Genomic DNA, 13978 nt, shown 5'->3' on the forward strand with positions numbered 1-13978 from the left:
TAACCTGTTCATTTCTTCTATTCAGATTGTATTTAAGTGGAAAAGATTTGCTCTTCTGTGTTCTGCTTCTTGTTCTCCTAACTCACAAAACCATCACACATTTTTGCACGGCTAACATGCTCCATCAAGTCTTCCAGGACTGGAATGCAGGGGTTGCTGTATTTGTGAATTTAGATGTATTGCTTGAGCTCTGCAGTCTATTGAGATGAACAGCTTTTTTGGTCTTAAATCTCGCCAGGGCTGTCCAGTGTCTGGCACTAGTCACTGCTCCCTGGATTGTTAAACATGCACCTGAGTACTGTGTCTATGCAGTACTGTTACAGAAACATAAGAAAAGAACAGTTCAGTTTAGTGTTACGTTTCACCCTGGACTTTATTCAGGAAAGAAGCAAGTAGAATTGGGACAGCAGTTCACAGTTTCTGTCTGTAGTCTGCATTACTTTGGAATTGTCTCATACAGGTACAGACATGGGAAATTTTGCTATGTCATTATCGGTGCTGCTTAGATCATGAGTAACCTATCGCTGTCACAGTGGCAGAAATACAGTGGTGCGGCAGTGCCACAGTAAAATTGTAGTGTAGATAGAAGGGTTTTCCACTCATCAGTGCAGTTAATCCATCTCTTGAGAAGATAAAAGCTAAAGTGATGGAAGAATGCTCTTGTTGATCTAGCTGTGTCTACACCAGGGGTATACAAAATATGGACCATGGGCAAGCCCACTAAATCCAGCCTGCCACTGTCCTGTGGCCCAGGGGGACCCTTGGGCAGGCTCTCTGCCTACTGTGTCCCAGCACACCTGTGAAAGTGGCTGGCTGCAGGGGCCATGTACGTCTCTCTGCACTGTGTGCCCCAGGGGGAAGTCACTTTCCACATTGTCAACACCCCCAGCAAAATCTTACAAATCCTATTGGCCAGTTCCCAGACAATGGGAGCCTCCTGGGCCATGCTTGCAGCGTGGGCAGGGCACACAACCCCCTCCCCAGCTGAAGGAGTGCACTGTGTGCAGAGATGTACATGGTCCCTGCAGCCCGCTGCTATGCACAGCATGCAGGAGTGTAGGAGGAAGGGAGTCTGCTTGAGGGTCTTGCGAGAGTACTGGCTAGGAGCCGCCTAAGGTAAGCACCTCCCATTTAGTCTGCACCTGGCAACGCACCCCATTTTGAATCTGACCTCTCCTACAGCTTTGTTGCCAACCAAACCCTCTGAACTCTTGCTCCTACACCCATATCCCCTCGCAGACCCTGCAACTCAATCCCTTCTTCCAGGTCACAGCCCCCTGCTGCCCTGGATCTTAACCCAAACACCTGTCCTCCTGGTCCTGCACTCCTGCCCTGGTCACAATATCCTCCCAAGCACCTCCACCCCTTCCAAAACTCCTTCGCCAGATCGGAATACTGTCTTGCACTCATACCCCTCTTCCAGACACTGCATCCCCTCCTGGATCCCAATCCCCTGCCTGAAGTCAAAACCCTTTCCTTCACCCAAACTCCCTCCCAGGCCCGACAGCCCATCCTGCTCCCCACTAAACTATCCCCAAGTTCCCTTCTAAACCCAACCTCCAACCCAAACCCCCACATCTCCTCCATTAGTATGGAAGTGTGGCCCTTGACCAATTTCCAAATTCTGGGCATGATCCCTACTCCCATCAAAAATTATTGCACACCCTAGTCTATACAGTGAATTAAGTCACCCTAACTACAGTGATCACAGTGTGACATTTCGTGGCCCAGTGTGGCATAGCTAGGGTGATCTGATGTTTAAGTTTTGATCAGGCCTGTTGTTTTTTTAAAAATATGTAGTGCTTTTTGAACTGGTTGCTAAAAAGTACAACTTTTTAGAATCTTGTGTAGAGTTGTTTGCACTTTATTTTTAAATCATAAGAGCATAAGGCATATTGATGACCTGCTTGTAAGGGTTGCAGCCAGACTCTTCTGCCATGAATTGGGGGCAGTGGTTTAAATAAACATGATTCTGAGTTGTTAAAATCAAATAAGCTTCAAATTCTCAAAACAGATTTATAACTCAGTTTTTTGCCTTTCTTAGATATCCTCTGCAGCCTGTGGCTATGGCTTCACACTAATATCCTCAAAAACCACTGACATTACCAAAGTCTGGGGCATGGGGCTGAACAAGGATTCTCAGCTTGGCTTTCAGAGGAGCAGAAAGAATCCAAGTAAGTATCTCAGCTCTTGTAGGGATTTGAGAGGTAATAAATACGCTATTGGAAAACATTAGAGATGTTTCTAGAAGCCTAAATCCCAAGGGACTTGGCTAGACTGTGAAGACAGACTGTCCTAGGCATTTCATAAGGGCAGAGAGCCAGTATGGGTAAGGATGGATAAGAGACTCTGGTAGAGGCTGAGAAGATTTCTGAGAATTCTGTCCATCGAGTGATTTTATAAATGTACTTACTATTTGTAGTGTACTAGCTTAGACTCATTTTGGGCATTAAGGGTGTGTCTAGACAGCAAAGTTATTTTGAAATAATGTCCGCTGTTCCAAAATAACTTTGATCATCTGCACAGCAATATCCTTATTTGGGGGATGCCAAGGAGCTGCGCTTGGCTCACTGTGAGAGCCAGGTAACTGACCATCCCTGGTCAGTGCTGGTCAATTCCCTGTCTCCTGTGAGCCCTGGGGAGCTGGAGCCTGGCTCCCAGCTCCTCACCACTCAAGGGAGATGGATTCCTCAAGTTACACAGAAATTCAACTTGCATGGAGGTTGGCAAGAATGCAACTTCCGTGTAAGTCGGGCGTCTACTGTAATCTTTTTTGAAGGTTTGCTGATTATATTTGCATGTACTATTTAAGATATCAGTATACATGGATTTATATAGAGGTAATATGATATATTGTATCATCTTATCTATTCCTTTCTTAATAATGCCCAACATTCTGTTCATTTTTTTGACTACTGCTGCTTGAGTGGATGTTTTAGGCACTGTCCAATATGAGTACAAATTCCTTCTTGAGTGGTAATAGCTAATTTAGATCCCCTTCTTTTATATGAATAGTTGAGATTGTTTTTCAGTGCTCATTATTTTGTGTTTATGAAAATTGAATTTCATCTGTGATTTTTGTTGTCTAGTCAACCAGTTTGGTGACTACAGTTCCAGTATTCACTAAACAATAGTAGCATTGCTCTGGTAGCAGGTTTGTCTAGACCATGCATTTTGCCAGCAAAGTTATGCTGACATGGGCGCGCATATATAAAACCAGGACACAATCACCAGATAGGTTCTCACTTTGATTTCACCAATCACTTGACAAATATAAACTCCTTAGGTCGTATAACGGCCTTAACATGGAGTCACAGACAATCCCCATGGTACTCTGATCTGTCTTGCCACCCACATGAACGTGTCTTGGTGATTGAAGGTCTCTTAAAGCCAGGGACACAGCAATATTCAGGTTACTCCTAGTCCCAAAAGATCAGTTGCTTTTCCCAGTCACCTCAATGGTGAATCTCCCACTAATGACAACACTTGTAGCCATGCCTATATAAACTGTTAAGATGTATTAAATAGGAAATAAATTCTTTATAATGTTAAAGCAGGTGAGCACAATCATTTGTAAGTGTAATAGTCAACATATCCAAAGGTAGTTGATATGTCTACAATAAACAAGGTCTGTATGTCCTTAAGACCTAACCCAGGCTAAACAGTTTGGTTCTTTTGCTTATGCCTAGGACACTTGTCCTCCCATGCTAGTCAAAGCAATATAGAGATACCTAGTTTGTTTTGGTTTGGGGTGTTCATCCCCTCCTGCCACGTGCTCTGAGATGCAAACGCAGCTGGCTGGTAGAGTTCACTTGCATGCATGATCTTCATGGTGGGAAAGCAGAACAGTCTTTTGTGTTCTTTAGCATCCCACAGTAGTCTAGTGTTAATAGACCTTTCCTATTGGGAAAGATGTAACATCTTGTGTTGCGGATCAGCATGTCATACTAATTAATGTTTTTCTTCTGTTTGGTGACTTACATGTAGTCACAAGTTGAGTACAACTGCTGAAATATTACCATACAAGATGGGGTAAAGATGTAAGTTAGCTTAATGCGTGCTGCAACTGACAACCATTCTATAAGCTTAAACTCTAAACACATTCTTATAATACCACAGGTTGAACCGCTCTAATCTGGAGCACTCTTGTCGGGCAAACTCCATGATACAGCATGATTTTAGTTAGCTGGACGATGACCACTGATCATGGGTGTGGGCAAGTTTCCCATGGTCCCATAAAGTTTGTTTGCAGCCACCAGTCTTGGCTCTCAGTGTTCTGTGCTGTTGTTTAGCTGTAATATATCCCTAAATGTCTTCTAAAAGCCCAGTAAGCAGTGGAAGTGTTGGTAATGTACTAGAAAATATTGACCTCTCGTCCAGCACTGGTAAGGTCCTGAGGGCACTGAACAAGAGAGGTTCAATGTGCAATACCACAGGTGAGTCAGCCTTATTTCAGACACATTGACTTCAGCATTTAATTGAGACATGGGGATTTCCGCACGATCTGGCACCTGCAACCTGCACCAGCATCATGACATTGAATATGGAATGTGATTTTTTTTTTTTTTTTTTTTTTTTTTTTTTTTTTTGGTGTTCTTTTACAAATTTCTGGCTAATCTGCCTAGCTTTGTAGTGTTGTTTAAGTCTCAGAAGTCCTCCATGATGTCAGTAACAGTCTGGTGTGCAGATGTGGCTGCATTAGAGACCAACTGAATGGCTGTCCTTTCCCTGTGAAACCTGCCTCCCTGTAGGAAGTCCCCTGTATTGCATTTTCTGTTGTTGGCAAGTTTCTGCCAGTCACTACAAGCTAGATTGATACAGTAAAAGCCATGTTAATCTGCACGTTCTGTTAACCAGCTGCAGCAGTGCTGGCTGCTGTGGGGCTGTCTCGAATATCTGGTCAGTTTTATTGTCCAGGATGCCAGATGATAAAAAGCTTCTACTTTACATGACAAAAAGGGTATCTTGGTGCATGAGAACTTGTTCAATCAGTGGGATGACTTGTGGCATAAGGTAGTTCTCACTGTGTGTAGCAATATTGCAGTCTGATCTGAAGGGAGCCATTTTCCCTGCAGACATTTGTAATATCTTTTAATCTCGTTAACCTTTTGTCTAGAACTAATTATATTCTTTCCTTGTTGGCCTTAACTGATTGTACATTCTCTTGAGTCATCAGATCTTCTTTCAGTTTGAGTACAATATTTTTTTAAAATAATCCTTAGCTCTTTGATCCATTGTGAAGCCACATTTTCTGCTGCTTGTTCCTGGCATTCCGTTTTCTGAGAAGAATTTTAATTTTGTGGGCTGTAAGTATGGTGTCATGAGGTTCCATGTTGACTTTGAGTAATTCCTTCCATTGTACCTGAATCACACAGCCCCCAGTTCAGCAGAGTAGTTAAGCATGTGTTTAACTTCAAGCTCATCAGTAATCCATCCAACATGTGTAATTGCTCTACAGAATTGAAATTTCCTAATTCCCTGAATTTGGTCACTTGAAATCTAATGCCACTCAACTTCTACATTCTGTGAATTACTTGCTATGCAGAAACCAGTGCCTGTTGTTTTCAAGCCTTCCCTGTTCGCACTTAGTGTGGGAGAGATTCACAGTACCAGTTGATTCTGTTTAGGATCTTTGCTTTCTGGATCATAAATTGGCTTTTAGATAACACAAGAACCTGTTTGGCAATGTGCATTTATTAATATTTGCCAGCAAATGCACACTAAATTCATTTTATAGAAGTTATTAATTTCTGATGTGCTTGTTCCTTCTTAAAGCTAAAGGCTATGAGTATGTCTTGGAACCATCTCCCATTCCATTACCACTGGACGCTCCTCAGAAGACTCGGATCTTGCAGGTGTCTTGTGGGAGAGCTCATTCCCTGATCCTGACAGACAATGAAGGAGGTACAATATCACTAATAGTGGTGGCAAGGGACAACAGTAAGATTGTTCAAGACTTATTTTTCTTTCCTTAGAAGCTGAAGCCAAACCTCACTGTGTAAGTATTGCACTTAAACAGTATTGTTCAGTGGAGGTAAAGCTCCAAGCTTAAATCTTTCGCATTGTGCATTCCATCTCGAACAAGCTGTAGATGGTTTTGTGCTGCATGTATTGGAAAATAAAGTTTGTCTAGCTCTGAGGCTTATTGAGTGTAGGGTATTTGTTTTTCCCAGCTGGATGTATCTATATGGAAGAGCCCCTATGTTGACTGGCTCTCAACTGCCTCAAAAATTCTTTAGTACACCAATTTCAGCACAATATTTAGCATCCCAGTGCAGTTGTTGCTCACTGGGAGCGTTGATTGCTTGGTTTAGTGCGTCTGTGGAAATGCTGGTCTTATTTCTAAGTCTCCTTGGCAACAGTGGAATGAGAGAGTCAATTATGGAGGAAGGGTCAATAGCCTCCAGGTACTAAAACAGATCGTATGAACATTATTACCTAGGCACTGTTGCCTGAAATGTCTTGAATCTCTCATATTTTGGTGAACCCCTATGAGAAGGTTTAGGATCATCTTGTGAATGCTTGAGAACTAAGCATTTTGGGTGTATGTTTGGCTTACACTGGCTGTGTTGCAGTTAGGAGTCAACATCTGTGAGAGAAGAAAAAAATGCATGATACTAGCTCAAATGATTGAATGGCCATCACATGCATGCAATTATTGTTTTTCTAGTGTTTAGCATGGGCAACAATTCCTATGGGCAGTGTGGCCGAAAAGTTACAAAAGGTGAAATATACAGGTGAGATGAAATTCATACCCTTCATTTTTGCATAATAGAATTTTTCCTATAATTTTCATTTGGTGCTGGGGGAAACATGACGTAAAAGGACACTGCTCAAAATAAATGGGTCCAAAAACTAACTGTTCGTACCTGGGAAATATAACCCTTCACTGGTACTGTGTGTTAAAAAAAAACAAACAAACAAACAAAAAAAAAAAAAACCTCCAAGGTACTAATCACTGTGGGGTAACCACGTTTGTGAGATATAAAAAAAGGCATAAGCAACTGACTTTATATTTCACAGGCATTAGCAAGAAAATAGGAAATTACTTGAATTGTGCAAGACCATTGTGATCTGCAGTCAGTTTTCACCCTTTAGCTTCCCAGATGGTCATGATGCAGAGGTGTGTCATTCTGTATACGTAATCAAAGTGGTAGAAACATCACTTGATCCTGAAGAATGTCCTTTTATGGCACAGCCTGACACTGCAGCTGGTGAAGGAGCAATAGGCACTTATGTGGAGCTCTAAAGCTGTGAAACATGCCATGCAGACAATAATTCTCCAAATACCCTATGAGGAGGAGGCAGTGTTGTTGTCCCATTGTATGTAGACAGGGAGACAGAGCTAATTACCCATGATCATAGATGCCAGGGGAGAGCATGGACTGGAACTCAGCAGCCGCTGGCTCCTAGTGCTGTGTTTAGTCCATAAGATCACAAGGTCTCCATGAATATTTGGAAGTAATAATCAGTGTTATAGCTTGTTCTTCTCTGATGCCTTCACACTGAACGCTGGTCATTTCCCAGCATTAGATGTTAAACATACTTCACTGGTATTTAGAAATTCTGTACTTCAGCTGTGACACAATCAGCTTGCTTTTCCTGGCTTTTCAAATGAGATGATCATTTGCTACTTTTACAGAGGTGTTTTCTTTTCTCCTTTACTTTCATATCCCTTCAGAGGAGGATTCCAGCACAGCTTTTCTCCATCCCTCCTAATGTAGTGCCAGGTGATGCATTTCAAGAGCAAAAGACTACTGCTAAATTAATTTGGAGAGGTAGTGTAATCTAGGGACCGGAATCAAGAGCTGCTAAGAGAAACGTCCCATCTCTACCAAGTAAAACTCCTGGGGTTTTAGACCATTCGCCTTGATTTATAAAAAGGGCAAATAATTTCTCTCCCTTCTGAAGGCTGTTCAGAAAGTGAAAATTGTTCTAGAGTGTTAAGTGTTCTGAGTACATGTGAAGATGGTTTACCTCCCCCCCCCGCCTTTTTTTTTTTTTTTTTTTTTTTTGGGCAAAGAGCACAAGCATGCTTCTGGAAGTTTCACTTGCAAACTCTTAAACTCTTCTTTGTTTTATTTCTTCTCTTTCCAATCTCTGCCGGTGATGTAGTGAAAGCCATCTAATTCACCGGTTGCAAGAGTTTGAAGGCAGGGTTGTGCAGGTAAGAGGCCTTTTCTCAATCTATAGCCTGTCTGAGGATAGGGGGTGTTCACCTGATGTCTTACAAAATGGGGAGAGGCCCTACTGCTTGATTCCTTGTGTCTTGAGCAATTGCCCCTTACCATATACCACTGTCCCACTTTTGTGATTGACTTTGCTGGGTCAGAATTCCTGGGAGTACCAGGAAACATGCCTTGGTTGATTGGCATCCTCTGCTGTTGAATTTTAAGAGTATTATCTATTGTGAGAGGGCTATCCCTGACCATTTCTACATCATCTCTGCCTTCTCTTCTGTGTCTGAAATGTCTCCTTTTACCACTATCAATTTGCCGCTGTTGGGCTCTGAGCCCTTTTATTTTTGAAGTCCCAGGTGCTATCCAGTGCCTTAACCATGAGGCCATGCTCCCTGTAAATTGCCAAATAGATTCCACATAAAGTCAGATATCTAGATGAGAATTTCTTGAACTGGGTAAGGGCTAATTAGCTCACGTGATTGCCCTGCTCTTTTATGCAACAGCAGTAATTGCATACACAGAGTGGTCAGTTAATCTGCATAGCTGGGGTGACTTGCATGCCATTTTACTTGGACTGAATGTGTGCATTTTTTGGGATTTTAAGGACCACATTTTCCCAAGTGGTGCCCTAGGAAGCGGTGGGATTCAGATCAGTGGGATTGGAGAAGATCCCATTCTATTTGGTCAGTTTTTTCAAAAGTGTGTTAAATTTAACAGCCTAAATCCACATTTAGGCTTTAAAAATCATAAGTAAGATTTTCACATGTGCTAAGCACCTAGCAATCCCTGTTATACTGGAACACCGAATAGCTGACGCACTGTTCTTGAAAATATATCCGGTGATTTAGGAGTGACTTTAGATTTCATCTTCGGAAATTTTGGCCCTATAGCTCATACCAGTCTCACGATAGGCATGGGTATTGAGATTGATGAAAACAATATCAGTTCAAGAACTTATGTGGGAAGGCAAAGGGTTGTTTCAGGTTGCTGTAGCTCTTAAGACAGAATCAAATTGCATGGTGCAGCTGAGGTTATAATGAGCCAGAAAATATCGTTATGGGAAGGGAAGTTTTTTTAGCAGTTGTGAGAGTTCTTTTCTCTCATTCACTGAGGCCATTTTATGGCATTGAGCTATCGCATGCTTGGGCCGCTGTGTTCACTGTAGTGGCTAAAATTCCACAACAAGTTAGCTTTCCCCTTTGGGGAGTGCTCACTACAGACAAAGACAAAATTCTGTCTGCGTTGTAGTGATTTTAATCTGCTCTCTCATCCATGGAACTGTTTGTGTTTGCTCTGTGCAGAAGGCCAAAATCTTGGCACGTTCTGCCCAAAGAGAGCATGCATGCTAAGCACTAGAGGTTCACGTAAGTCCACACATGGTGTGTCAGTGCCTTAATTCTCAGTGTGATCTGACCTAGCTTTCCACTTGCATGTAGGTTGTCTGTGGGCAGGATCACAGTCTGTTCAGGACTGAGAAAGGCGAGGTTTACTGCTGTGGCTGGGGAGCTGATGGACAAACAGGTAAGCATTTCACATAAATGGAAACTTAATTCAAGCTGCTGTATAGCAAATACTGGTAGAAGCTTTGAACAGTGTTGGCATTAGTCAAAACCAGATATTTAATAGCGGAAGCAAGTGGAGATAAGGTGTATTGCAACTCACCTGTGTTAAAATAAAATATGGTTTTGCCTTGCCAGCCAAACCTTTCTGAGAATATTTCAACCCAGTGCATAAGTATGGGATTGCTGAGGGTAGTGATTGAAATAGTCAAAGCAGTCCCATCTCAGTGTATTGGCAAGACTTACTTGAAATATAATATGCTTTCCTGTCCTCATAAGCAAGATTAAAAACATGTTGTGTATAGTATTATCCATATATGCTCACTTCTTTTTGTGAATGAGAAAATCCTAGTCTTTTATTTGATGGGGAGAGGGGAATGGAGCAGCTAGAGAGATTGGGCTAAGACTGAGTATCCCCAGTGTTGCCAAGTTTTAGACCCTGTTTGACCTTAAGATTCCCCCCATGCCCATAGTGAGACACAAGACACAGCAGTGGGGATGGACTCAGTGTGCAGGGTGAGTTTCCCTACCAGATCATGGTCTGAGTTGCTTAGAGTCCTTTCCCAGTTTGTGGCACATAAGAAATTCCCCAAATAAACAACGAAGCAAACAAAAAGGTCTTTTCTCCTCTCCTTTCCCTAAGAGGTAGGATCAGCCTCTCCCTTTGGTCACCCTCCACTTTGAACCACATCCAGGCAGTCTCAGGCTATCAAGGTCTGCGGCTGTCATCTTTGATGCTGATCTGCCCCTAGATTCAGCATTCCAAATACAGCAGTCTGAACCCCTGGTCACCACCCCTTCTTGAGACAGGCTTTTCCCAGGTTGCTTTCCTCTAGGCATAGCAAGTCTCTGTTCACAGCCTCCCCAACTATGTTTCTGAAGGGACAGGAAACTGAACTGGTTTTAGAGACGCTGTCTTAGCCTGGGTTTCTGCTGGGCTTGGAACAGCATGTGCTAACACAGTTGCCTGCACAGGCAAGCTAAAACCGTGTTCAAACACATGGGGTCACGATATGTTTCACAGCTGTGTTTAAACAAGGTTGTTCAGGTAGTGTAGAGTGGGTCTTAGCCAGCTTCTGCAGAACAGAACTAGACTTCTGTCAAATGAAAGTTTTTCATTTGTATGGGTCTTTTCATAAGTGTATGTGCAGTCAGAAGTGATGTGTGAGCGCCTATTCACAGCAGGGGCTCTAAAGGGATATGTGCCAGCATGTGCATTAGCTGAGGAGCCTAATGAAGTAAATGAGTGCAATGAAGACAACCTGTCCACCAGGCACGAGTGTTTCCTGTAAGCTCAGTGGTTGGGTGGCCACCCAGGAGAGATTCAGGTGCTGTCCAGCTGATTAGCAGAGTGCCTACAGCCCCCCCCCTCAATTGGTAGCATGTGTTTCTGTCAGTCATGCACATCTGTACATGATTGAAAACTTAGAACACTGACAGTCACAGCAAGCCCCAGGGTTTATCATGTTGAGTCATTTTATTTTTGGCCCAATTCCCAATCTGTTTCCTGGATTGTTCACATCCATGCGATGGAGAATTTTGTATGTTTAAGTGATTTTAAACCTAGAGTACATGTATGCTTACCAGAAGATGGACCCAGTCATGGTCGATCTGGGTTTCAATTTAGCACACCCCGTGACGACATGCTAAATCAAACCATCAGGGCACGACAGTTGAACCTGGGTGCTCCTCATTCTTGTGAGGAATAAGGGAGATTGATGTGAGTTTCTCCCATCAACCTCCGTGTGGATGGTCTGATAACTTGTTCTCAGATAAGTCGCTTGCAGCTACACAATTATTTTAGCTGGAATTGCATATCTAAGATCATATTTTGGTTTAGTGTAGACCTGCCCCAGTTAACTAATTAAACAAGCCATAAGGATTAGCCAAGCTGAATCTTTTTGCTTGCATCATCCAACACAGTATCATTTTCTTTCACTGCTTACACTTGACAAGTTTTTCTTTTTACCCAGGGAACAAATTTCTTCAAAATATTCCTGGCTAGAGTCTCTCTCTTGCTCAGAAGCTGAGGGTTTTACTGTGGCCGAAATTGGGGGAGCATAGAAAGCTGTGTGTGCGTGCTGCATAATGTCTTTTCTTTTTCTTTCCAGTCCACTCCACTGTTCCTATTTATGCTACCTTTGTCCTTTCCTATATATTTGTATGTGTTTTAAAGAAAATGTTCTAATTAACTCCTCTGCCATGCTTGGCCAAGGTCCACCACCGCATAAGCACAGAATAAAAACGATCCTATCCAACTTGTCTGTCTTAGCAAACTAAACAGCAACGTGCTGAGAAGCAGAAATTGAAAGCTCAAAACTTTCAAGAAACCAGAACTAGAGGTTGAACCTCTCTAATCTGGAAGCTTCTCATCCAGTAACATCCATAATCTGGCGTGATTTTCGTTAACTGGATGACTACTTATCAGGAGTGTGGCTAAGTTGCCTGCAGTCGTAAAGTTTAATAGCCATCAGTGCCAGCTCTTGGTGTTCTGTGCTATTATTTACTCGTAATTTACTCATAAATGTTGTCTTAGAGCCCAGTAAGCAGTGGAGGTGTTTGTACTGCTGCTAGACAACACTGACCTCTCATGGTCCAGCTAATTCTATTGTCTCGCACCAGTCTGATCTCAAGGGTGCTGGATTAGAAAGGTTCAACCTGTAGTAGTTCGGCTGAACAGACTTAGAACCATTAATTTATTTTGATGAGACTGTAATAGTTTGTGATGTGTGTGATGATGTAACTGTTATTTTTAAACAAGAGCTTTAGTATTTTATTGATTTTTAAAAATAAAATCTGATTTTTTTTTCCCCCTTCTAAAATCCACTCTGCAGGATAGTTGGGGTAGCTCCCACTGGCATTCGTTGCCAATACGTGTTTTTGGGCGATCATGTTATGCTTATAAGAAGCACATGGAATCTTTTTCAAGGAAATGAGGCAATATGTCGCATTTATTAAGAATACAATGTAGGCATTAAAATCTGATCTGCATGCGCTTCTTTTCACAAACGTGGAGCACTAACTTTCAAAAGCAAGACTTCCTGCAGAGCAAAGGTTTCTTACAGAACGAATGAAGCTGAACCTTTCTAAAACAATTTCTTCTCACCACTTGGAAAAACTTTCTTCTTCCTAATTCAAAATAAGACTTATTACTATTGATAATAATTATCATTTAAAACAATTTTCTGTTTCCCTTCTGATCCTACCGTCAACCTCGACTCAAATCATTGTAGGCAAGGTTAGAAACTAACTTGTTTGCTCAACCTCAACAAGAGTATGTGGCTGGGATGGTTCGCAACAGTCCAATCATAATAAAAATGTCATTGGAAGTACCATGTGTAAAGTGTGATGGGCCTCTCTTTAAATAGCTGTGTTAGCACCAAACCCAGAGATGTGTTGAGCACCTGCAGCTCCCATTGAAAATGCAGATTCCCAGCCCCACTTTCACAGATTAAGGACAGAAGGGATTATTGTGTTCGTCTGTTTCTGACCTCCTGCAGAACACAGGCCGTAGGGTTTTCCCGAGTTACCAGTTGGGTCAGTCTCTTGAAATTAAGCATTTTAGTGTACAGTTATCCTGCCTTAAAATACTATACTATTTCAGGCCAGTGTATCGTTTCCACAGAGCCAGACCATGGTGGCAGACTGATCTTTGCCATATACATAGTAGTTTCTTTGAGTGATTTCACTGAAGTGCTAGATCACAGGATCTGAGATGAGGGCTTATGTCTAATATGAAGAAGCACAGTGGTTCATTACAGCATGTCTCTCTCTTCTTGTCAGGTCTTGGTCACTACGATATCACCAGCATGCCCTCCAAAGTGGGTGGAGACATTGCTGGGGTAAATGTCGTTCACGTAGCCTCCTATGGGGACAGCTGTCTGGCTATATCTGATGAAGGAGACCTCTTTGGATGGGGAAACTCTGAATACATGCAGCTGGCTTCCATCACGGAGACAACCCAGGTTAGATCAGATATTCCAGTGTAATGAATACGGCTTTAAATGAATTTCTGTCTGCTACTCGTTTGCTAGCCATTAGGTCCTATATCAATAAGAATGGAGAGTCTGCATCAGGGTTCAGCAACCTGCAGTACCGGTGCCAAGAGTGGCACGTGTGCCAGTTTCATTGGCATGCGAGGCGGGAGCTCAGCCTTGCCCCTTCTGCTCCCCATGCAGCTGGGAGGTTGCTCAAAGCATGTGGATTAAAAAAGGACCAGATCATGCTACCAATTACCAT

General features: G+C 42.5%; 1 protein-coding gene across 3 annotated transcripts in view; it reads left to right on the forward strand.

Annotated features, from left to right (window-relative positions):
* The window catches only part of RCC1L (RCC1 like), a 59715-nt gene that overhangs the window by 2500 nt on the left and 43237 nt on the right, over positions 1 to 13978 (forward strand). For all 3 annotated transcript variants that reach the window (XM_075013625.1, XM_075013624.1, XM_075013627.1), the window contains exons 2-7: positions 2045 to 2174; positions 5776 to 5904; positions 6671 to 6737; positions 8116 to 8167; positions 9617 to 9701; positions 13523 to 13704. In XM_075013625.1, the coding sequence (XP_074869726.1) occupies positions 2045 to 2174; positions 5776 to 5904; positions 6671 to 6737; positions 8116 to 8167; positions 9617 to 9701; positions 13523 to 13704 (645 nt within the window). The remainder of the gene's footprint in view (positions 1 to 2044; positions 2175 to 5775; positions 5905 to 6670; positions 6738 to 8115; positions 8168 to 9616; positions 9702 to 13522; positions 13705 to 13978) is intronic.

Source organism: Carettochelys insculpta, chromosome 19 (genome assembly GCF_033958435.1).
Source record: "Carettochelys insculpta isolate YL-2023 chromosome 19, ASM3395843v1, whole genome shotgun sequence".
Classification (NCBI taxonomy): Eukaryota; Metazoa; Chordata; order Testudines; family Carettochelyidae; genus Carettochelys; species Carettochelys insculpta.